The 24,985-nt window shown below is 42.1% G+C and overlaps 2 protein-coding genes across 3 annotated transcripts in view; both read left to right on the top strand.

Annotated features, from left to right (window-relative positions):
* The window catches only part of atp6v0a1b (ATPase H+ transporting V0 subunit a1b), a 29,976-nt gene extending 29,962 nt beyond the window's left edge, over nt 1-14 (top strand). For both annotated transcript variants that reach the window (XM_077738192.1, XM_077738191.1), the window contains exon 22: nt 1-14. This exon is cut by the window's left edge and continues 622 nt beyond it. The gene's annotated coding sequence lies outside the window, so the exon portion shown is untranslated.
* Nucleotides 15-1,823: 1,809 nt separating this feature from the next.
* On the top strand, nt 1,824-19,923 carry rfng (RFNG O-fucosylpeptide 3-beta-N-acetylglucosaminyltransferase). The gene is made up of 9 exons (XM_077738193.1): nt 1,824-2,253; nt 3,547-4,143; nt 5,992-6,040; nt 6,158-6,260; nt 6,331-6,484; nt 7,140-7,225; nt 7,286-7,451; nt 8,305-8,390; nt 8,477-19,923. The coding sequence occupies exons 2-9, from the start codon at nt 3,634-3,636 to the stop codon at nt 8,550-8,552; spliced, it is 1,230 nt and encodes a 409-aa protein (XP_077594319.1). The 5' UTR covers nt 1,824-2,253; nt 3,547-3,633; the 3' UTR covers nt 8,553-19,923.
* The last annotated feature ends 5,062 nt before the right edge of the window (nt 19,924-24,985 follow it).

Below are 24,985 nucleotides of genomic sequence, written 5' to 3'. Positions count from 1 at the left end.
TTTCCGCGAAGTAGGGGTGCATACCTGTCAACTGGTACGTTCTCGCCGTAATTGGTACAACTGAAAGCCCATTTTTATATTGGTACGCTGTACACATGAAAATGGTACGCTAAACGGTGATTTTGAGAAAAAAAAATAAATTAAGGCACTTTCTAGCCATTTTTCACCATCCGCCATTGTTTCTTCCCGGAAACGCATGTCTGCCAAGTGATATATGTACCGGCGCCTCTGATTGGCTAAAAAAAAAAGATCATGATAAACATTTCGTTTTGTAACACTTTCACCATGTGATTTCCGTTTCCTGTTCCCTTGTTTATGTTTACTTTCATTTTCACTTGTTGTTCGTGATTTTTTACAAAAAAGTAAAGTGGTAAGATTTTCCATGTATTTATACATATATGTAAGGGCGAAAACAAAATTTGGTAAGATCACAAATGGTTCGAGGTTGACAGGTATGGGGGTGCCCCTTCAAAAATGCTTAAAGAAACGTTTAACACGTGCACAAAAGCACCACCAAGCAAAAACATCATAGTAGTCCGGATGGAGGATCTTCTGCAGTTTTTTTTGCACGTAAGAACTATCGTTATTGGGAGTTGTGAACATGTTTTTTTGGGGCGGTGAATGGCAGTTTTTCACTGGGATTTGGTCATAAAAGCAAAGAGCTCATGTATAACGTGCACCCAAACATTGCTACAGTTTTTGTGTTCATAATTTTGCGCGTTATACTCAAATAAATATGGTACTTTACAGTAATATAGTTAAAATGTTAAGGAGTGATCTTGGGGCATCATAGTTAAGGGTAATGATTTAATTGAGTCACCAGAAGAAGAAAAAAACTATAATCAAATGAAATGTATTAAAAAATATGAAATCTCTCAAAGAAACGTTTTTTAGGACACTATTTCAGGTATGCCGGGTGATGATTGCAATGATGTTGTAAAACAATATTAGTATTTTAATTATTATATCCATTCAAAAGGTATTGTTATATTGAGACAATATGTAAAAACCACAAAGTAATATTATGAAGAGATGACAAAACTAAGTTATTGTTGGTAAAATTGAGTCATATGTGTGTCCTGCATGTCTGTGTAAGTGATGTAGGAGAATTTGTTCATAGATGTTTATCCATGATGTGAAATTAATCTAAGAATGTGTAAAGAAAACAAATGTGTTTCTCCAAAATATCTCCCTTAATCTGGAGGGTTACTTTCTGCAATCAATATTTATGTTGTCTATCATGCGTTTAACGTATACAGATTTTCAGATTCTATTGTGTTGCTGTCATTTTATGGCATCAAAGTTTGATGGTGTGTTTCAATGCGAATGTCCGAATGTGACAAAATTATTGGTACTCCGTAAGGTTATTGTGAGTGAGCAATAAAGATTTGGGTCATTTTCTGGCTTGTTTTGTCCAAAGTCTACAAAACCTGAATTCATTTTAATCTGAAATATTTCCCATTGTTATTCAGTTTATTTTTCTCTTTTGCTTGATTAAGATTTCATAGGGCTAACCTTCTACACCATCGACAGATAAAGTCATGTAATGTTCATTAATCTAGACTACAGCCATGGGATTAGTTATCAAACCAGTTTGAAAAGGCCGTTTATCACCGTTAATGGCATGTAACTAATTAATTACTTTGAAAAAAAATCTTCAATTGTGTTACTTGGAGCCTTTATATATATATTTTTCTTTTTCTTTTTTTCTGTCATATATAATCAGTGGATTGCAGTCAGGTGCTTCTTGTTTTCTTCAGAAATCTTATTGGTTAACATGTCTGTTCCTGATTGGTTGGGCTGGTTTGCCCACGCCTGGTATATATGCTGTAGTATTTTAGTATAGTTTATTTTCTATTATATTTGTCATTTAAAAAAAAAAAGTTTTATATTTTACCTCAATTTTGAAAGGTAATACCGGAAATTAAACACTCACCCCCGGAAAACTGAAACTACGTTATGGTACTGCATGGAAGGGCACTGAAAGCAACTTTCTTTTGACAATATATTATATCGTTTTTAAACTGCAGGCTAAAACTTAATCTGCACTGGTGACCAAGATTACTGCTCAAGAGTTTAACATTTTTGAGCAATTGTGACGAACAAAGAAGCGTTCGTTGCGCTTTGGGATTATTTTTAACTTTAGCTAGCTAATTTAGCTACTTAATTTAAAGTTCAACTCCTGATCGCAGTTTTATCTGGCTTATTTGTCGCCTCACTGTAGATTTTGGATGAATCCTCCGAGATTTCAAGGTAAGTTTTTGGTAGTTTTTTTTCAAAGTACACGCCAGTCATTGTGGCTTTTCTTTAGTCGCAGAAATCTTCACGGTGGGTGTTTTAAGGCTGTTAAATACTTCACATAGTGAAGTCTCCCTGTCGTTTTCTTTCTTTGTTATTTTTAAATGCCTCTTTAATACATGTGCCCAAACATCAGCCATATTGAAACGTTCCTTAACCCACTTTCCTCATTTGAAGACAACCTGTAATTATTTTCTAACTTAAAATCACAGTTTCTCCATTTCAAGCAAATGTTATCACAATGTTACAAAATCTAAAACTGGTTAACTTGGGTTAAAATGGATTAAGTTTATCCAATGTTGTATTTTTTTAAATGTCCATATGTGAGGTAAATTTACAGTGTTTCTTTTCGTGAAGCTGAAAATAGTCTGCTTGTCAATGGAAATTGTCAGTTAAGTTGATTATTTCATATTGCACATCAACTTTTTGTTTGGGGCGGGAGTTGTCTTATCTTTATTGCACAACAGAACAACGAAAATGCTTTTTAAAAATCATCATATTTTATATATTCTCTTCTTATAAAGTAAGGTAACATGGTTACTTTCATATTTGAATAAGGAGGAAAGTAATTTATTTACAGCTTTGAAGTTTCAAATTTGAAAGTAAAATGATGTGAAAGTAGAGCTGCTTGATTAAATAACGATAATTATTGTGAAATCATTTTGGTCAGCAATAATATTGATCAAAAAAATTGATAATTTTAAATTGCAATTACAATTCCCTGCCACCATAGAACAGAGGCGCTGTTGCAAATTGAACGCTAATTCCAGACCAACGATCGGGAGAAGGATGATGGAGGGAAACGGGTTTTTAGCATGTTGGCAATAGAGACTAACACTAATGCAAAAGGACAATAACAGCCAAAATAATCAATTGAGATGCAGGACAACACCTAACCGACCCACTAAAATATCCAAGTGAATAAATGTATAAAAATAAAGACACTGTCCACATTTTTGCACGTTTAGTCTTTACTTTTCAGAGTGTAATGAGGGTGTTGTCTTATCTTAATTGCACAACATAACAAAATATTTTTTTAAATCATCATTTTCTATTTTCTTTTCTTATAAAGTAAGGTAGCATGTTTACTTTCATATTTTTACAAAGAAGAGAGTAATTTATTTACATTTTCACAGAAGTTTGAAGTTTCAAATTTGAAATAAACAATGTGATATTTATCGTGATAATTTTTTATATCGAATATTTTTTATTTTTTTTGTCGTGATAACAATTTTTCTCATCACCCAGGTCTAGCATCAACCCCTACAGATTTCAGTGGGATGGAGTGAGAATGGGACGAGGCAACGTTGAAAGTGGCTTCAGCCCTGGAGGCTGATGCACCCTCTTCCTCAAGCCGCCAGAATGCACATAGCTTCGGTGGTCGTCAGTAAGGTCGGTTTCCTGTTTTCCCTTGTGTTCTGCGGACTCCTCTTGTTGCTCATCCCAGCCCTCCAACCAACGGCCCGGCACGTGGACCTCCCACTGCCCCGACCGCAAGTCAGGACGTCAGTCTCCAATTTTCAGCAGTTATCTGAGCATCCCACTATGTCTGATTTAGCTGAGGACATGCATAGGGCCGAAGAGTTAAATCTAAGATCAGGAAGCACTAATGACACTCTAGATATCCAACTTTTTGAGAGTGATGACTACAGGGGTACTTACTCTGAAAAGTACATTGATCCAGATTCCAATTCTGAGGTGCAAGAACAAACACTTGCTGGACTTGGGGCAAGGGATCTTTTGGAACTGAGGGATATTTTTATCGCTGTTAAAACAACTAGGAAGTACCACAAATCCCGACTAGAGCTGCTAATCCAGACATGGATATCACAGGCTAAAGAACAGGTGAGATAATTTTAACTTTGCTAGCATATAATTTTTTGTTTAAATCAGAAGAAAGAAACAAACAATATTCATTTTGTGGGAGAAGAATTATTATTGAAGAAAACCAACACTGTTAATTTCAGAACATATCTTAAAATTTTGGAGATACTACATTTGTGTCGGCTATGGTAATGCTTTGATTCGGGTAGTTGCATTAGGTGCTCACTTAAATCCCAGTCAATGCATTTCACTAATAAGATATGATTAACAGGTGACCCCATCTATGTTGTGGTCTGCCTTTTGTCAACTAGACTGAATACCTTCCACAATTGATTTTAGTGAGTATGAAAAAATGGTGCTAGAATGTTGTACAGAAATACCTTGACATGTGAGTGCCCCAACATACGAGCACAGTCCTGGAATGCATTAAACTCATATCTCAAGGTTTCACTGTACAGGGTTGTCCAAACCACAAGGGATAAAAGTGGATGTAGGTTTTTATTACAAAAAGTCCAGCACAGACAGTTTAACCTAAAGGTCTCCAAACCGGTCCTCGAGGGCCGCTGTGCGTGCAGGTTTTTGTTCCAACCGATCCAACACGAACAGTTTAACCATTGAGATTTCTGCTGAAAAAGGAATCATCTAACTGCAATTCACTAATTGCACTTCTAGGATACCAGATTGGTGGAAAGGTTTCCTCTTACAGGTTGGAACAAAAACCTGCACCCACTGTGGCCCTTTCTGGAATAGTTTGGGGACCAAAGATTTAACCAATGAGTATTCTTCTGAAACCAGCAGGACTTGAATGCAATCAACTGATTATTCTAGACAAGACACCAGATTGGTTAAAATCTATCTTCACCCATTGTGGCCCTATTTCCATAGTGCACACTTTTAAAGTTTTTAAGCGCTCAAAAACAATCATAAATTAGTGTCCAAAACTTTGACATCTCAGTCCTGATCAAATGATAAACTAAATTGCTCAACACCATTTTCAGGACATTTAAAGAACACAAAACAATGGAAAAACAGTCTATCAGAAAATGTATTAAATTATCAAAAATAAATACAAATATAATAAATAATTATATAATATCAGAAACATTTTTTTTTAAAATTTACATTCATTCATTTTCTTAGCCGCTTATTCTCACAGGGGTTGCAAGGATGTTGGAACCTATCCCAACCAACTGTGAGCAGTAAGTGGGGGACACTCTGACACGGATTGCACTGAATTGTAGGGCACAAGGAGATGAACAACCATTCGCGCACACTCATAGCTCCGGACAATTTGGATTATGGTTTTCGGATGTTTGAGGAAGCCGGAGCACCGTGAGAATATCCACACAGACACAAAGAGAACAAGCAAAATATCACTTACTTGGCGGCACAATGTGGAGTGGTTAGCATGTCGACCTTACAGTTCTAAAATCAAAGGTATAATCCCCAGTGGGTTCCCACAGCCCCATGTGGAGTTAGTATTTTTTGCCCCATGCTTGTGTGGGTTTTCTTCAGGTGCTCCAGTTAAATGGTAGAGTGATTGAACACTAAATTGTCCCTAGGTGAGCATGCATAGTTGCTTGTTTTCTTGTGCCATGCGAAAGACTGGCAACCAATTCAGGGTGTCCTCTGCCTACTGACCACAGTTAGCTAAGATGGACTTCAATACCCCTGCAACCCTTGAGAATAAGCAGTATCAGAAACATGAATGAATGACAATACGAGTGATGTTGGGCTCTTTGAAGCGAGTTTGTTGAAGTTAACTTTTTAGTGTAATGTACACCTACATTTTTAGGATTTACCAAAATTTAGTTTTTTTCCCCTGCCGTATTTCTTTCATCTCTTTGACTGAGTCTTTGTGTATTACAGACTTACTTATTTTCAGACGGAGATGATATAGAGCTGCAAAGGAGAACAGGTAAATGTACTAAATGAAATAATCCAAAATCCAAAACAGTGTTGGAAAAAATACCTTAAAATATTAAACTTAAATAGTTTTAAAAAACAAGTACTAAATGTTTATTTTGTTTTCTAGGTGCAAATATTGTTAACACCAATTGCTCTGCAGCTCATACTCGACAGGCTCTCTGTTGCAAGATGTCTGTTGAGTATGATAAATTCATTGAATCCCAGAAGAAGTGAGTGGAGAAAATTCTAAAAACGATACCCTAACAGCAATCTGTTAAGTAATATTTTATGTAATCCTAGGTGGTTCTGCCATGTGGATGATGATAACTATGTTATCCTACCGAGCCTGTTGCAGCTGCTATCTTCTTACCACCACAGCCAGGATGTTTACCTTGGTCGGCCCAGTCTTGACCACCCAATAGAAGCTGCCGAGAGGGTGAAAAGCAATGGATTGGTAAATAATGTCACCTCATTTGCAATTTAATACTAAAATATATCAGGTCCAAGATATGTTGAGAGATAAGATGTTTGTTGCATGGTGTGTCATTTAAATCGGGCACATGGTAAAAACCAACATAGGTACAGTGGTACATAGGAAATGTTCTAGAAATTTTCTTACTTGGACTTTTCTTAAGAAGATAATTTTTTCAAAATGATAAAAGTATACCAATTTTGTATGAAATATGTGAGACACAAAAAAAGACAAAAGATTACATGAAATTGATCTATTAGCTCAACAAATTTAAGACAAAGACATTACATTGAGGTGAATGGACATGTGCATAGTTGAGGGTGGAGGAGGCAAACATTTGGCAGCTGAGTGAATAGACTTGTGCACGTAAATGCGCATCCTATAATGTTACGTTTTGTGAAATAGCGATACAATGACGATTGCCATGTTTGCGATTTTTCATCCATTTCCAAAAATGTGCACGAAATGTGCATTCGTTGTCAGCAAGACTTGTAAAAACTTTGATTACTGCATTTTTTTTCGCCTGCACCATAACATTCTTAGGCCCATAATAAAATCACATGAAGTACACAATCATTTCTCTACAGTATGTGGCTAATATTAGTCGATTATAAATGTAATATTTTTTGCATTTCAGGCATCAGTCAAGTTTTGGTTTGCAACTGGTGGCGCCGGTTTTTGTATCAGCCGAGGTTTGGCACTGAAAATGAGTCCATGGGCCAGGTTGGTTATACCTTTTATCAGTGTGTAAACTTGATTACTAATGTTTTGTCATGGTTTCAGTTTGGGGAATTTCATCAGCACTGCAGAGAAGATACGGCTCCCAGATGATTGTACAGTTGGCTATATTATTGAAGCTCTGCTGGAAGTCACATTGATACACACATACCTCTTCCACTCTCACCTTGAAAATCTCCAGAAGCTGCCCAGTGACAATGTTTTGGAGCAGGTCAGTGTCTTTTTATTTGTAGCCAGAAGTGACAAGAACCTACATATTTCTATATGTATATATACCTATACATATCTATATCTATAGCTGTCCTTTATCAAATAAATAAACCAAGCAATCAATCAAAAAGGAAATTACATGCTATAATTACTTAAAAACCCATGAATCATTTTATTATTACTAAAAATATTAATACAGTGGTACTTCGACATACGATCGTAATCTGTTCCAAGACTGAGATCGTATGACGGGATTTTCGTAACTCGAGCTTGACGAAATCAAGGTAGAATTTTGATGAATTCAAAATCAAGGCTACTCGCGTCTGGCGAAAAAAATGCAAGCGGCCCACTAAGATGACCGTGCCCTGAGCGAGCAGTGACGGGATTGTCTTGCGTTTTATGCAAGATACGTTTTTTTTTTTCATGAATTTCATTCATAGACGTCAAAATTAATTTTGTTTAGCGTTCTCTGTTTATCTTTTTTTTTTTAAATAAATTACTGTATCGGCATTCGCTTGTCGTCACGGTGCACGCATGGGCGCCATTTTAAATTCACGTAATCGTGTAGCTTCGTGTCGCTTCATCGTGTCGCTTCATCGTGTCACTTCATCGTGTCGCTTCGTTTCATGGCGCCGTCAAATTGCAGTTAATCTTCTAGCTGTAATATGTAAAAAAATATACACTTTGATAGTTGTACTTTTGTAGGCGCGAAAACATGTTTTGTAATAGTATTAATGGTGGTTATCCTACTTTGCCAACTTGATTGAAGCCATGACTGCTCTACAGTAATTGCAATATTTGAAAGATTTACTCTTCATTTCTGAGTTGAGATTAGTTTGTTTTTCCTCCAATAGGTTACACTTAGCTATGGTGGCTATGAAAATAGACGGAATGTAGTCAGCATTGTTGGAGGCTTTTCACTAGCTGAAGATCCAACAAGGTAATATAAACGATGAATGATACAAGGATTTTTATTCCCACTCCGTTAGCGTACAGGATTTACAAGAAATTTTTCCCATTTCTCAGGTTTAAGACGGTTCACTGCCTACTATATCCTGATACTAATTGGTGTCCAAAGTCCAAACATCATGCCAGAAACTGAATTCTGTTGTACCTTCACCCGGCAACAACAAAAACACATCCATGTATTTTCCGTACCACTTATCTTCAGAAGTTCCATGGGGGTGTCATCCAACAATGGGCACCTGGCGAGTAAATCGGTGACCAGCCAATCGCAGTGCACAAGGAGACAGACAACCATTTGTGCTCACACTCGTACATACTTGGAGGGAATTCTGAGTGTTCAACCAGTCTACCATGCAAGTTTATGGGATGTGGGAGAAAACCGGAGTATTGGGACTAAACCAACGCAAGCCTGGGGGAGCACATGCAAACTCCCACAGGAATATTTCTGCCCGGGATCGAACCTTTGAGCTCAAACCTGTGGGGCAAATGCTCATCCACCCCACCTCCCTTCATCCGTTCCATGTATCATGGTTAGTGTTTTGGGGGGGACAAGCGTTCACACACAATTGTACTCCCACCGAGCGGGAATAGATCCCGCGCTTGCCTGCACTGATGTCAAGCGAGTGACCCACTAAACCATCTGCCACCCTCAAAAAAACAAACCCCATTAAGGAGCTATGAAGCTTTTTTTACGTTGGAAATTTATAACAACCAACTCTCTCCTTCAAACCTAACTTACCTCATACCACATCAGTGTTATATAAAAATATTTTAAACAAAATTGGGGCATTAAGCCTGAAAATGGTTGAAAGAGATCAATTAGGTCAAGGGTGTAACACTTGGGTTAGTTCTCAGGCTGCCAACGTCAGTTTGATTTCACGTGGGCTGGATCATTTTAGATATATTTAGATTATTTTATAAATGGATTGAAAGAACTAGATTAAAATCCCTGAATATTCCGTTTTTATAGATCTAAAACAATGTTTATTTTAGCTTTTTTTAAAATATATTTTTAGATTTTACAAAATGATTTTTTAACTATAACCACAGAAAAAAATGATCAAAAATTACAATTATTGATTTAAAAGGGGGAAAATCAGAAAATTGAATATACGGTATTTTCACGTTTCTCCGACTTAGCCGCAGTGTCTATAACAAGAGCTATTTCGGTATTTTACACACAAAGGACGCACAGCTTTTTTTAAATGCAGCCAGGCATGGCACATGTATGTTTGTATATGGATGAATATCGAACCGCAATAGCGTTGACTACGGAAGCAGCCCCAGACGCTATTTCCGGTGCGCAATGACTGCTGGGATATACAGTTATTGTTGTGACTCCCCCTGATGGTAAGATATACCAGGGAGTCGCAACTACCACAGCAGAAATATTCAGTCAATGATGAGTCAGACACACTGCAAGTACCCTTGGGTGATAATTTATTGACAACAAAGTCCACCAAAACCTGGACTTTGGGATAACATAGGGGAAGCAAAAGATACTAAAGTGGCACCCTCAAATTAAAACGGTAAAAAACCACCCTCCCAGATCGGTGTTCAAATGTACATCCACAGAAATAGACAGGGCATCAGCCATAACATTTCCTGAGCCTTTTTTGTGATGACTACTCAAATTATAATTTTGAAGGACAAGCGCCCAGCACATCAGCCGCTGATTGTGGTTAAACTTTTTATGCAGAAAGACTAACAGATTGTGGTCAGTGTACACCATGACTGGATTTGAAGTAGATCCTACTTAAACATCAAAGAATTGGAGCGCTAATAGCAGAGCAAGCGTCTCCTGTTCAATTGTAGAATACCGCTTTTGACTGGCATTAAACTTCTTAGAGAAGCACGCAACGGGATGGACTAAACAATCTGGGTTCTGCTGGGTCAATACCGCGCCCGCACCTAGACCACTCCTATCGACTTCAATAGAGAACGGTAAAGAAAAATCAGGAACCCTAAGGACTGGGGCACTGCAAAGGAGAACCTTCCAGTTCTCGAATGCAGACTGGCACTCAGTCGACCATTCGAATGGCACGTAGGGACTTATCAGGTCAGTCAGGCAATTGTTTAATTTGGACACAGAAAATGAGGACTTTGATGGTTTTGTGGCAGAAACCCATGTGGTAAATCAGGCATGCCGAAAAACCTCTGTAGCTCTCGTCTGTTGGTAGGAGGTGGAAAAGCCTGGACAGCAGCCACTTTTGCATCTCAGGCGGTGGGGTGCCTCGCTACCGCCAACCACCTCCCCAATACGTCACCTTGGCTTTTCCAAATTCACATTTTGCCAAGTTCAGAGAGAGAGAGGCATCAGCCAAGTGTTGGAAGACAGTTCGCAGCGAAGCCATAAATTCAGGCCAGGTGGATGAGTAACCCACCACATCGTCTAAATAAGCTATAGTTTGGAACACCTGCAAATACCAGACTGACTAACCTCTGAAAAGTAGCTGGAGCGTTATGCATGCCAAAAGCCATTACCAAATATTGCATGAATGCATCTGGGGTCACAAAAGCACTGATTTCGGAGTCTAGACGTAAGACCAATTTGCCAGTACCCTTTTAGCATCTCAATTTTTGATACATATTTGGTATGCAACCCAAAATCATTAACTTTGTTAACATAAATACTCTATAACAAGGAGTAACGTACTTTAAAATATCAGGTGAAGCTGGGGCAATCAAACTACTTACACTAAACAATGTGCTTTCTAAAGAAAGTAAGGACTCCACTGCCTCAGCATTTACAATCACAGGCAGTCAAGGGAGTCAAAGTAAAAATCAAGAGTGAAGTGACAAATAAAAGGGTTTAAATAAGGACAGGAAGTGAATCTTGATTGGAGGAGGGATGATGGGGAATTAGTCACAGCTGTGTCGGCCTGGGCAGGGCTTTGCCACAGGAATGGAGCCACAGCTCCATTTACCTGCAGATGAAAAGAAACAACACACCCTACTACATAGTGTGTGCCCAGGCTGACAGCCGTTACAGTTCTTTTGTTAATACACCCAGGATGACGGTGAAAACACTAATTTGGTGCTACATGCACCAAACGCACGCTACACACATGCTAAAAACACATTTTTAAAAAGGCAATGGAAGCAAAACTGAGTTCGGTTTTACTTTATTTAGCCATTTTACAATGTTCTCACATCACCCACAAAACCATCAAACTCCTCATTTTCTGTGTCCGCATCAAACAATTGCTTAAATCAGACATAGGCATTGTCGTCATCATTGACTTGACAAAAAGCCTAATAGTCATCATACCCAGCTGCGTATGAGGAAATTGGATAGTGCTTCTCCACAAGTTCGCCTTCCCAGGCAAGACCCATTAAATGACATTCAGACTTGTTAGCACTCCGCCTCTGGAGCGCCATCAATCCGGCGACTGCAAGTTGCCTCACTGATGCCAACAAGAATAAAACGGATCACTTACCTCTCACTGTCTTCTCCACGCCAAACGACCTTCCTGTTACCTCACTGCGAATTTATTCCATAGAAGGGATTTGTGTTGTTGTCTCGTCTCGTGTTACTGCAGGTTCAGAGTCCTGATGGCTGTTGGGGAAAAAGCTGTCCTTGAGCCTGTTCGTCCGTGCTTTGTAGGACCTGTAGTATCTGCCGGATGGAAGCAACTGGAACAGGCCGTGTCCAGGATTGTATGGGTCCCCAACAATGATCCTGGCTCTGCTGATGTACCGGGGGTTGGCAATATCTTCCAGTGATGGCAGAGAGGAGCCGACGATCTTCCGGGCAGTGTTAATCACCCTCTGCATGGCTTTTTTTGTCTGCTGCCGTGCTTCCAGCATACCACACTGTAATGCAGTATGCCAGGATGCTCTCCACAGTGGCTCTGTAAAAGGTTGCCAGAAGCTTGGTGTTCAGTTTGTTCCTCCTCAGTACCCTGAGAAAGTGGAGTCGTTTCTAGGCCTTCTTCACTACCACTTTGGTGTTTGTAGACCAGGAGAGCATATCCGTGACATGGACTCCCAGGAATTTGAAGGACTGGACCCTGTCATACATACTCCGTTTATGAGGAGTGGGGCCAGGTCTGTGCTGTGCTTGCGAAAGTCCAGGATTATTTCTTTAGTCTTCGTGGTATTTAGTGTAAGATTGTTCACTGAGCACCAAAGAGACAGTTTGTCGACCTCATCTCTGTAAGCCGACTCATCCCCGCCTGAGATGAGTCCGATCACAGTGGTGTCATCGGCAAATTTGATGATGGAGTTTGACTGGTGGGCTGGTGTGCAGTCATATGTGTACAGGGAGTATAGAAGAGGACTCTGTACTCAGCCTTGTGGGGAGCCAGTGCTCTGTGTAATGGAGGTAGACAGGTGTGGACCCAGTCTAACAGTTTGTGGTCGGTTAGTCAAGAAGTTCTTTATCCAGCAGCAGATTGAAGAGGATAGTCCAAGGAGTTTGTAGATTTGTTCCCGTTGTTGGTCTAGCATCGTAAAAAATCGAATCTTCTCCACCCCCTGGTGGAATTCTTTTATTTTGAAAAATGTCTGACTGGTTCACGTTGACCATCCAGCAGAGAAAAACATTAAGGCATCTGAGCCTATCTGTTCAATGGTGGAATTCTGACTTGGGTGGAATTCTCCCAATTCAGGCAAAACCTCACCTGCAAATGGCTGAGCAAAAAAACATCTGCAAGGTCCTACCCGCCATTCCGAAAAAAATGCACAGATCAGCGCTGGATGTTACACCAGAATTAATCTGCACATTTTCTTTCAAAATAAAAGGCAAGACCAGAGTTTGTCCTTCAGAATGTCCGGCTTTATGGTGTTAAAGGCTGAGCTATAGTCAATGAAAAGCATCCTCACATAATTCCCCTGGTTCTCCAGGTGGCTCAGTGCTGTGTGTTGAGCCACGGCGATAGCATCCTCAGTGGACCTGTTTTCTCTATAAGCAGACTGTTGAGGGTCAACTGAGGAGGGGATTGTATTTCTGATGTGACGGGCCACCAACTTTTCAAAGCACTTCATGATCACAGGCGTGAGAGCAACAGGCCCGTAATCGTTCAAGCTGTCGATGGTTGGCTTTTTGGGGACAGGAATGATGGTGGCAGATTTCAGGCAGGCTGGAACGATGGATTGTTGCAAGGAACGATTGTAAATGTCAGTGAAGACTCCAGCCAGCTGTTCAGCACAGGCTTTGAGAACCTTGCCAGGTATTCCGTCTGGTCCAGCAGCATTCCTGGTGTTCACAGACTGAATTTCCAGTCTCTCTTCCTGTTCCCGGAACTCCAGTGTATTGTTGCAGGGTGGTAGTGGGAGTTTTAACACTGGGTCTTATTTGTCAGTCTCAAGGCAGGCAAAGAAATGGTTCAGTTCCTCCGCGTTTACAGACATAGAATTGTTATTGTAGTTAGTAATATGTTGTATTCTCTGCCACATCTTATTTGGGTTATTTTCTTTGAAGTGCTTCTCGATTTTCTTAGTATATGCTGCCTTGGCCTTCTTTATGCCTCTTTTCAGCTCTGCTCTGGCAGCTCTATACTTTCTTTTGTCCCCCGATCTGAAGGCGGGGTTACGGCATTTAATGAGTGCTTGTGTCTCCCTGGTCATCCAGGGTTTTTAGTTAGGAAAAACCTGCATCCGTTTGTCTGTAGTAAGGTTGTGAATGCAGTTTCTGATGTAGGAGAGTACAGTTTCCGTATAGTCCAGGAGGTCGTTGTGTTGGAAAAGTTCCTGGTTGGTGCGGGCAAAACAGTCCTGCAGCTGTGAAAAAGCGTCCTCGGGCCAAGTTTTTATTATCTTTATTTTTGGCCTTGTTTGCGTCCGAAGTGGGGTGTACGCAGGGGTGAGAGATATGCAGAGATGGTCTGATCCAGCTAGATGTGGCAGAGGGGCTGCTTAATAGGCATGTTTGATGTTGGAGGAGACATGGTCGAGAATTTTGTCTTCTCTCGTATTGCATTTGACATATTGGATAAACTTGGGTAGAACAGTCTTTAAACATGCTTTGTTGAAGTCACCAGCGACAATAAAGACTCCATCAGAGTGGTCAAGCTGCTGTTTGTTTACAGCCGTTAGCAGGAGGTCGAGAGCCGTGTTGACGTTCGCATTTGGACGTATATAGATAGCCGTTACAATGACGACCGTTAGCTCCCTCGGTAGATAGTATGGCCTGCATTGTATTGCCAATAGCTCCAAATCCGGAGAACAGTGAGTGTCAATGATCTTGCTGTCACAACACCATTCGTTATGTATGAACATGCAAAGTCCACCGCCTTTGCTTTTTCCTGTTAGTTCTTTGGAACGATCGTTCCGAAAAATAGTACGGCTGGCGATAGCGCAGCGTCAGGGATATGCTGGTTTAGCCATGTTTCCGTGATAGGAATAATGTTGCAGTACTTAACAAAGCTGTTGGTATCAATTTGAAGTTCCAACTCATCCATTTTGTGGGTAATGGAGCGGGCGTTTGTCAAAAAGATACTACAATGGGGCTCGGAATGGTTGTTGTCGCAGCTTAGCCGCAAGGCCCGCCCGGCATCCGCCAAGCCTTAGAAGACGGTTCGCAGCGAAGCCATATGTTCAGGCCAGGTGGATGAGTAAACCACCACATCGTCGAAATAAGCTATTGTTGTACCCCTGAATTCTGGCAATGTATTGGCCTTTAAAACACAACGGGAAATAATCACACAGGTCAGTTGTTGTTATCTTCAAGCCAACTTTTAGTGATATCAAATCAATTCACACAAAAACATAATATACAATAACACCCAAATATATACATATAAATATATTAACAACATTGTGATGTGTATGTGTGTATGACGGTCGTAGCAATGAAGCTAAGCTATGCTATTGAGATTCCTTTGTTTGCCCTGCTAACTAGCTGAGGACTTTACTAAGTGGCAAAACAAAAGGTAACAAAAGCAGTCATTGCTCGGCATTCCTCAGACATAAATCCCTAGTGATATGCCTTCCCCTGGTCTAGGAGGGAAAACCAAGAGTTTCCGCCCAAGCTGTCCATGATGTCTTGGACTCTGGGGATCGGCTGTCGATCGGGATGTGTCTTCCTATTTAAATCTCGGTAGTCTACGCATAAACGAAGGATCCATCTTTTGTACTGTGCCACTACAGTGCGCCCGAGTAAGACAATGTCATGGCCTGTTGGATTCGAGACATCAATTTTGATGACAGGGAAAAACCCTTTTCTTATTCTGACCAAGGTGTCGTTGAACTCGAGACCATCTGGCCACTGGGAATTCACATCTGGTTGGAACAGAACACTCTTGCCTTCTTTAAAAGGTGTGACAGCTACACGACACTCAATTTGGATAATGGTGTGTTTTGGTACCAAAACCCTGTTCTTCTTAGCTCTCACTACATATAGGTCTCTCTGTTCCGCACTGACGGCCTGTATAAAAGTCTTTACCTCGTTTCTTCTGAGACTTGGGAAAGCACTACTCACAGTAAGGTGCTGTTGATGTACTTCAGTCTGTGCCAGAATGTGTTCAATGACATTAAAACCAATAATGGGATGGGACAGATGATGCCCGCTGGTTACCAGCATTGGAATAATCAATGGTTTTTCTCTGTTTACCCCTGAGACTAAATGAAATGTTGTCTCCACCCACCCAATAAAAGGCATCTCAATCCCGTTCGCTGCAATCAATGTCAGATCTGCAGATGTTTCTAATATTTCTGACACATTTCTCAGTCGCACGCCAGGTAAATATTCATCTTTCCACCTTTCGTCAATGATTGAAACTTGTGAACCTGTGTCCCATAATGCTTGTAGTTGGTGACCATTTATGTAACACTGAACTAGACATTGCCTTCCAACTAGAGAGGTAATTTTATGTTGATCACCTATTATTGCTGGGGGTGATCGGTAGGGCGTACCTTGATCTCTGCGAGGAAGTTGCCCCCGGTCACTATGTAGAAATCGTTGGAATCTTTTTCTTTTCATGGTTGACCCTCGTCCCGCAGGGGCAACCATTAGTCGTTTAAAGGGGCTTCTCTTTGTGGCCTGACAGCTCGGTTTTTACAGCCAGCTTGGAAATGTTCTCCACTCCCACACCGATAACAATGTGTGCAATGGACATCTTGCCCTTCCTGCTGGCAGACAAAACACCTCCTCGGGACATAGGCAGGGCGGCCTGTGTTCCAGTGAGGTGCTGGGGGCTGGCTGTAATAATTTTGTCGAACCGTAGGTGACTGAGGGTCCATCACTGGTCTCCTGACATAGGGTGGGGGGTAGGGCTGATGCTGGAACCTAGTTTGTTGTAACATCTCTTTAAGCTGAGCGATCTCGGTACCGAGACCTTCAAGAGACGCGACACTGGTGTTCAGTTTGGCAAGCTCCGCTTTTACTTCCGGAGAAATTTTAGATTTTTCTTCAGCAGGCCGATTAGTAGGTCGCAGCTCTTCCGACTGTACCTGGTTCACTTGTCTCGCTGCCTGTGGGGTACTAAACTTCTTTTTATTTTCCCTTTCTTCTTCATTAGCGCATGCTATATTTAACCTGTCCAATAATAGTTCATCGGACGTTTTACAGTCCAATAAGAGAGGCTGCATATCTATCCGTATATTGTCGCTCTGAAGCCCAGTGAGTATTGTGTGTAAACACATACGCTGTACTAGGCTTGGGTCGTACAGAAGTCCCGATTCTGCCTCACGTGATGCAAACAATACTTTCTGTCTAAGACCCAATACTCGCATAAAAAAACTTTGCGGGGTCTCCCTGATCTGCTGTGCTTCCGAAGTTAGCTGCTTGTAAAGGTTGGTAGCACTCCTCTCCTGAAAATGAGCACGGAGGATGTACTTGAGTGTGGGTGGGGTAAGATTAGATTTTTCTTCCAAATAGTTTCTTAGTTGTAGACCAGGGGAGATAGCTCTGATCACAGTGTCAACAATTCCCACGTCCTGATAACCCCTACTCATTCCCTTTTCAATTTGGTGAACCAGACTGGAGAACATCAGCTTGTCCTTCTGGTCTGGTTCACCTATTTGACCCGCAATCTTGAAATCTTTCCGCCAGTATGAGCTTGGCGGGTGCTGGAGAGACACGTCCCTTTGAATGTCCGCCGCGGTGGGTAGCTGGGGCAAAGATCCTGGCTTCCCATTTTCAGCCCTTTTGTCTTCATGCCTCACCTCATATATTTTCTCTTTCAATTTTAACAACTCGGACACCTTTATCCTCTTCGTCTTTGAGTTCGTTCCTTTTTAGGTGCGCCATGATGTGACCCCACAATGCAAATGGTGATGGGCGTGTCGCACTCCCTATGTTAAGAAAATCACATATTTCTAACAGGTATTAACTGTCAGCTTTTCCAACATTTCTTCTACCTCTAGGTATAACTGCTCCCGTTCCATTTCCATTTCCTCAACGGTGTAGGAGTTTGATTTATGGTGCAAATGTGAACTCTGAACTGGCACGTTTTTACTGTCTCTCTGATGATCTCTACTGGCCTCAGATGACGAGTACTCTGCCAACTTCAAGTTCCTCTTAACAGCAACACCTCTCCTCACTGTATTGTTCCTGGTTGTAGTGTAGGTTTTCCTGGCTCAGAATTCAGTAATCAGGTTAACACTGGTCAATCAGTCAGTCAGTCAGGGTCCCGTAACCCACCAGGGTCGTAGGGGCACCGTGATGAAGATTCTTGAACCATTTGTCTCCATTTCTCTCGGTCGCGGGCGACTACTTGCGTTGCGTTGAGGCCACATCCCGTCCACTCCTTGATATTGTCCGTCCACAATTTCCTCTGGCCACCTCGTCTGCGTTTGCCACTGACATTTCCTTGGAGAATGACTTTGGAAAGTCCATTACCCCTGACGACATGGCCGTACCACCTGAGCTTCTTCTTCTTTACGATTGACAGGAGGTCTTCATACTTGTCTACATGAGCAGTAATTCGACCCCAAATTTCATCGTTTGATACCCGGTCTCTGTAGGTGATACCGACAACTGTCCTGTAGCATTTCATTTCCAGTGTTTGTATTCTCCTTTGAAGCTCAGCAGTCAACGTCCACGTCTCACTTGCGTAGAGGAAAATTGACAGGATGAGGGCACGCAGCAGCTTGAGTTTGCTGCGGAGGTTGATGGATTTGTCTCTCCATATCGGTTTCAGTTTGGCCAGTGCTACTAAAGTTTGAGCTGCACGAACCAAGACTTCAGCCTTGGAGCCTTTGTTACTGATGGGCGATCCAAGGTATTTGAACTGCTTCACAGTTTCTAACTGGGAGCCATTTACTGCAATCTTGCACATCATAGGCCTAACACTGTTCGTCATGATTTTCGTTTTCTCGGCGCTGATCTCCATGCCATATCTTGCTGCTGCTTTGTCAAGGGGAGCCACAAGATCGACTAGTTCGAGTTCAGAACCTGCGATCAAATCGATATCATCTGCAAATCTGAGGTTGGTGACCACTCGGCCACCAATGCTTACTGAACCAACATGGTCGTCAAGTGCATCCGTCATGATTTGCTCAAGAAGTATGTTGAACAGTGTGGGGGATAACGGACATCCCTGTCGTACGCCAACCTGGGTGTGGAACCTGTCGCCTATTAAACCTTGCACAAGTACTGCGCTGGTAGCTTTGGCGTACAGTTCCTGTATGATCTTGGTGACCTTTGAGCCCATGTTGTATCTCTTCATTGTCGCCCACAGTGCATCATGCCATACCCTGTCGAACGCTTTCTTGAAGTCGATAAACACATGGTATATATCTCTCTGATGTTGATCATACTTTTCACACAGCACTCGAAGATTGAAGATTTGTTCGGCAGTGGATCTTCCTTTACGGAAGCCAGCTTGTTCTTCGGCAATAATTGCTTCAGCTTGGGGTTGCAGTCTATTCAGGATGACCTTGAGCATTACTTTGCTAGCATGATTGATCAAACTGATAGTTCTGTAGTTCTGACACAGTTGCAGATTGCCTTTCTTCGAGATTGATACGATCAGTGACTGTGTCCAGGTCGACGGCCATTTACCGGTCTGCCATATCCGGTTGCATATGATGGTGAGGATGTCAATAACTGCTTGATCTCCGTGTTTCAGAAGCCCTGCTGGTATGTTGTCGATACCCGCTGCCTTTCCGGATTTCAGTGATTTGATGGCAGATCTAACTTCGTCCTTGAGAATTGGGTAATCATCGTCAACTGGTGGATCCTGACACGTGAGAGTGGTTGGGTCCCCATTAACCTCATGGTTATATAGGTCCGAACAGTATTCAGTCCAGTGCTTCAGAATATCTTGGCTTTCGGTGAGGCAATGTCTATTTTTGTCCTTGATCGAATTTACTCTGGTCTGTTTCCGTCAGATCCTTCACGATTTGGAAAGCCTTCTTGCTATTGTTACCTATAAGGCTAGATTCGACTTCCAAACACTGTTGGTTGATCCAATCTTCTTTCGCCTTAATCATGTGGAGTCTGATCGTTCTGTTGACCGCTTCGTATTCCGTTGCACCGTTTTTTGTGTTGATAGACCTTTTCAATGCTTTACGTGTGTCGCACAGGTCTAGAATGTCGTCTGTGACCCATGGCTTCTCTCACATGCTAACTATTGTCTCTAACAAACCCGACACTCAATCAGTCTCCACAACAAAACAACATACCTTTAAAACATGGGCAAATAATCCGACAGGTCAGTTATTATCTTCAAGCCAACTTTTAGTGATATGCCTGAAAACCCCCCTGCGTCAGCTACGCCCGCGTCAGCTACATGACTACCACGTGTCAGCTACATGTTTCCAGCGTGTCAGCTACATGCCCACCATGTGTCAGCTACATGTTTCCCGCGCGTCAGCTACATGAGTCCAGACACATAAACTCGAATACCCCTCCATACCCTTGCTATTTGGCTGGAGGCATCAATAATCGAAGAATGATAAACCCCCAATCCCAAAACCATTTTTACATCACACATGCACTCATTTATAACTTAACTCACTTTACCCTGTCACACTATAGTTTGGAACACCTGCAAATACCAGAGAGACTAACCTCTGGGAAGTAGCTGGAGCGTTAGGCAATGCCAACAGCCATTACCAAATATTGCATGAATGCATCTGAGGTCACAAAAGCACTGATTTCGGATGCTCTAGATGAGGGGTGGCCAACCAGTCAGAGAACAAGAGCCACATTTTTTACTGTGTTATTGCAAAGAGCCACATCACACACATACCTTTGCTCAGCCAGATTTATTGTAAATGTCACACACCAGCATAGTAATGACATAAATTGACTCCTACAGTACTAACAGCACAGGCCAGTCATTATCAACAATGAACATTGTGTGCACTGTCTCACACAGACAAACTCTCAGTTCAACCAAGTCCACAAACAAAAATATAATAATTTACAACAGCGTTTTTCTTTTACTGTGCATGTTACTTAGTGGGACTTCTGGCATTCCTTGCCTTGAACAATCCTCTTCAAATCTGGCTTGTATTCCGTTGTTGCCACTCGAAGCAATTCTTTCACATGGGTGTCAGTCAGAACAGATCGATGCTTTGATTTCACGTGTTTCAGGGTAGAAAATACAGACTCGCAGACGTATGTTGACCCAAACATTGACAGTATCTTAAGCGCAGCCCGTTTAACATTGGGGTATTTTTCCATTGGCACACTTCCAGAACTCAATGGTCCCTTCTCTTAAGGCAGGTTTCAGTTGATCCTCCTCACAAAGATCGATCATCTCCAACTCAGCCGCACCCTCATCTGTGACCAGCGGGGCTTTCAGACAGTCCGTCTCAGCATTAAATGGGTCGACGAGAAACGTAATCTGTGGCCTTTTCAGTTGTAGATCACGGAACCGGGCTACAAAGCTTTCGTGCAGGTTTTCAACCAGTGTTGCATATCTGGCTCTTTGCTTATTCAAGGCGGCGCTAGTGGCTTTTAGCAGAGTGGGGAAATGCGTTAAATCTCCCTTTTGAATATGCGCCTTGAACAGTTTCAGTTTGTTGACAAACGCAAACACACTTTGAACCAGGTCAGGCAGCATTTTTAACTTACCCTGCAAGGTCAGGTTCAGTTCTGTCCAAGTGACACAGCATGTCGACCAAAAAGTCCAGATCCATAATCCACTCGAGGTCCGAGAGCTCGGGATAGTCCTTGTCCTTCTCTTCCATGAACAGTTTCACGGCATCCAAAAGCTCAAAGAAGCGAGAGAGTTGCCTTTTGATAGCCACCTCACAGTGCAGTGCAGCGGCAAGTCACCTGGAAGCCCTTGGTCCAGTGCAGCGATGAGATTCTTGAATTGCCGGTGGTTAAGCGCATGTGTGCGGATGTAGTTGACAATTTCCATCACAGGCTTCACGACGTTGTCTAAATTCAATGATTTAGACACGAGGCGCTCCCTGTGGATGATGCAGTGGAAATTCCAAAACCCGGGAACTGTTTGGTCAGCTTGGCACAGCCCCACCAGCCCGTTAACAGATCCGATCATGACTGGCGCTCCATCCGTGGCTATTGCAGTTAGTTTTGCTATTGGCAGATTTGCTTTCGCAAATGCAGCCATCATTGTTTCTTTCACGTCTATGCCACGTGTTCTTTCTTTTAATGGCACAATATCAAGGAGTTCTTCTTTGATCAAACAATCGTTTGACACAGACCGTGCAAATATTGCTAACTGAGGCTAGTCTTGTATGTCACAACTCTCATCCAATGCGACACTAAAATACTCACATGCTTGTAGGTCAGAGTGCAACTGTAATTCAATAGACGTGTTAATGTCTTATATTCTGTGTTCAACAGTGTGGCGGGACAGTTGGACGTCTGATACCATTCGTTTTAGTTTGTCGTTTTCAGAAGACAAGATTTCAACAACGTCACTGAGGCATTTTTTAATGAACTCCCCTTCATTGTATGGCTTTTTGGCCCGTACAATGTTCCAAGCCAGTTGACATGATGCAAAATATGTGTCTGCTTTTCTGCCTGACTTTTCAAAGTGGCCAACTTGTGCTTGTGAAGTTCAGTCACTTTTGGAAATTTCTGGGCGATGTCAGCATGGAGTGAGCTTAAGTGGCGCTGAAGATTTGAAGCATGGAAATGCGCTAATGACGCCTGGCATATAAGGCAGAATGGCTTGCCATTACGTTCAACAAAAAAATATAAACTCTCCCACTCTGTTAAAAACGTCCTGTGTTCATCTCCATATTTTTCGTTTTACCGTGCATTATTTCCCTTCCATTTTGAGAGCGAGCTTGACACAAATTGTTTACTCAAATCTGGGAAACTTTGAGGTACGTATTTTCATCCCAGGCAGATGCGCATTTGACGAAAAGACCGTATTGAACTCAAGCGAAGCGCACACGCAAATAAAAATAAAACACAAATACAAACTTTGATATGGACGTAAGAGCCGCATGCAACTGGCCAAAGAGCCGCATGCGGCTCCCGAGCCGCGGGTTGGCCACCCCTGCTCTAGATGTAAGACCAACTTGCCAGTACCCTTTTAGCATCTCAATTTTTGATACATATTTGGTATGCAACACAATCGTTAACTTGATCAACATAAATATTCAATATAACAAGTAGTAACACTCTATATTAAATATATAATGTATTATATCTAAATATTGCATGAATGCATCTGGGGTCACAAAAGCACTGATTTCGGATGCTCTAGACCAGTGATTTTCAAACTTTTTTGGCCACCGCCCCCTTCACCGCCGGGCCAAAATGCCAACGCCCCCCTCTTTACCCCTTTCCAACGAACGAAGCTTAAATAAATAGAAGACAGGCGCCTCAGATATTATTCGCTAATTTCGTTTCTTTTAATAGACCAATGCGCAGTTCATCTCGAATCATAAAAATTGATAGCTGATGCATTAAGCCGGTCGCTGTGCGCATACGTCTGTGGTTAAGCGTTGCCGGCGCGCTATTGTGTGCTCCTCTGCGGCTGACTGGATGGTGGTGGTTTCCCCAGTCGCCTGCATCGACGATAAACTCGCGACAATTAGTGATATACGGTATATGCGCGCTGCTCGTGAGCGCTCGAGCAGACAACGTTTCTTGTTTCAATAAAGCTTGTTTTTTGTCGACTTTTTATTACAGACAATCAATTTTTCCGGTCTTTCTACAAACACCAACGTCACATTTTACTGTAATTGCTCCATCGCCCCCTTCACTATTTCAACGCCCCCCATTCGCCTGTTTATTCGTCAGCGCCCCCCTGAAAGTTCACACCGCCCCCAGGGGGGCGGTACCGCCCACTTTGAAAACCACTGCTCTAGACGTAAGACCAATTTGCCAGTACCCTTTTAGCATCTCAATTTTTGATACATATTTGGTATGCAACCCAAAATCATTAACTTTGTTAACATAAATACTCTATAACAAGGAGTAACGTACTTTAAAATATCAGGTGAAGCTGGTGCAATCAAACTTTACTTACACTAAACAATGTGCTTTCTAAAGAAAGTAAGGACTCCACTGCCTCAGCATTTACAACCACAGGCAGTCAAGGGAGTCTAAGTCAAGAATCAAGAGTGAACTGACAAACAAAAGGGTTTAAATAAGGACAGGAAGTGAATCTTGATTGGAGTAGGGATGATGGGGAAGTGGTCACAGTTGTGTTGGCCTGGGCAGGGCTTCTCCACAGGGGTGGAACCACAGCTCCATGTACCTGCATATGAAAAGAAACAACACACCCTACTACATAGTGTGTGCCCAGGCTGAAAGCCGTAACAGTTCTTTTGTCATTACACCCAGGATGACGGCGAACACACTCATTTGGTGCTACATGCACCAAATGCACGCTACACCCACACGCGAAAACACGTTTTTAAAAAGGCAATGGAAGCAAAACTGAGCTCGGTTTTACTTTATTTAGCTATTTTACAATGTACTCGCGTCATCACCCACAAAACCATCAAAGTCCTCATTTTCTGTGTCTGAATTAAACAATTGCCTAAATGAGTCTTCCAAAACGCCGGGTCCCCTCTCTTCGTTCTCAGAGTCCCCGTCATTGCCAAGAGATTCCTTAGAAATTATGCCGGCTTGGGCAAAAGCTCGAATAACCGTGCAAGCAGACACGTTCGTCCAGGAGGCCATAATCCATTCGCAAATCGTAGCGTAATGGGCTGCCTGCCACTCGTGAAGCTGTATTCGCCAGCGATCATCCACTGTTCCCGTGCTGCTCGCAACTTTGCTTTGAAAGCCTGGTCGATGCCGATGTCTAGTGGTTGTAGCTCTTTGGTCAAGCCTCCGGGAATGATGACAAGCTCCGAGTTCATTTTCATGAGGTGGTTTTTCACCATGAGATGAGCACGTATTGAGTCGCAATTCAAAAGTGATGACGAGCTGTGAAAGAAGCCATCCGGACGCTTGACATACACCTCACGTAGACATTCTCTCATTTTCTCCTTGTCCATCCAGCCCTTTGGATTCACCTTCACGATGACGCTGGCTGGAAATCTTTCTTTCAGCAGCGTCTTTCGCTTAAAAATCATCATTGGTGATAGATCCTGCCCATTAGCACGGCAAGCGAGAACGACAGTAAAAGCCGACTTCTTGGCCCCATTGTTCGTATCTCCACCGTGCTGGTCCCCTTCTTCTCGACAGTGTGGTTCATCGGAATGTCGAGAGTCAGCAGTACCAAGTCCAGGTTC

Source organism: Stigmatopora nigra, chromosome 18, assembly GCF_051989575.1.
Source record: "Stigmatopora nigra isolate UIUO_SnigA chromosome 18, RoL_Snig_1.1, whole genome shotgun sequence".
Taxonomy (NCBI): Eukaryota; Metazoa; Chordata; class Actinopteri; order Syngnathiformes; family Syngnathidae; genus Stigmatopora; species Stigmatopora nigra.
Note: the sequence above shows the minus strand (reverse complement) of the source record. Positions and strands in the feature narration are given on the sequence as shown.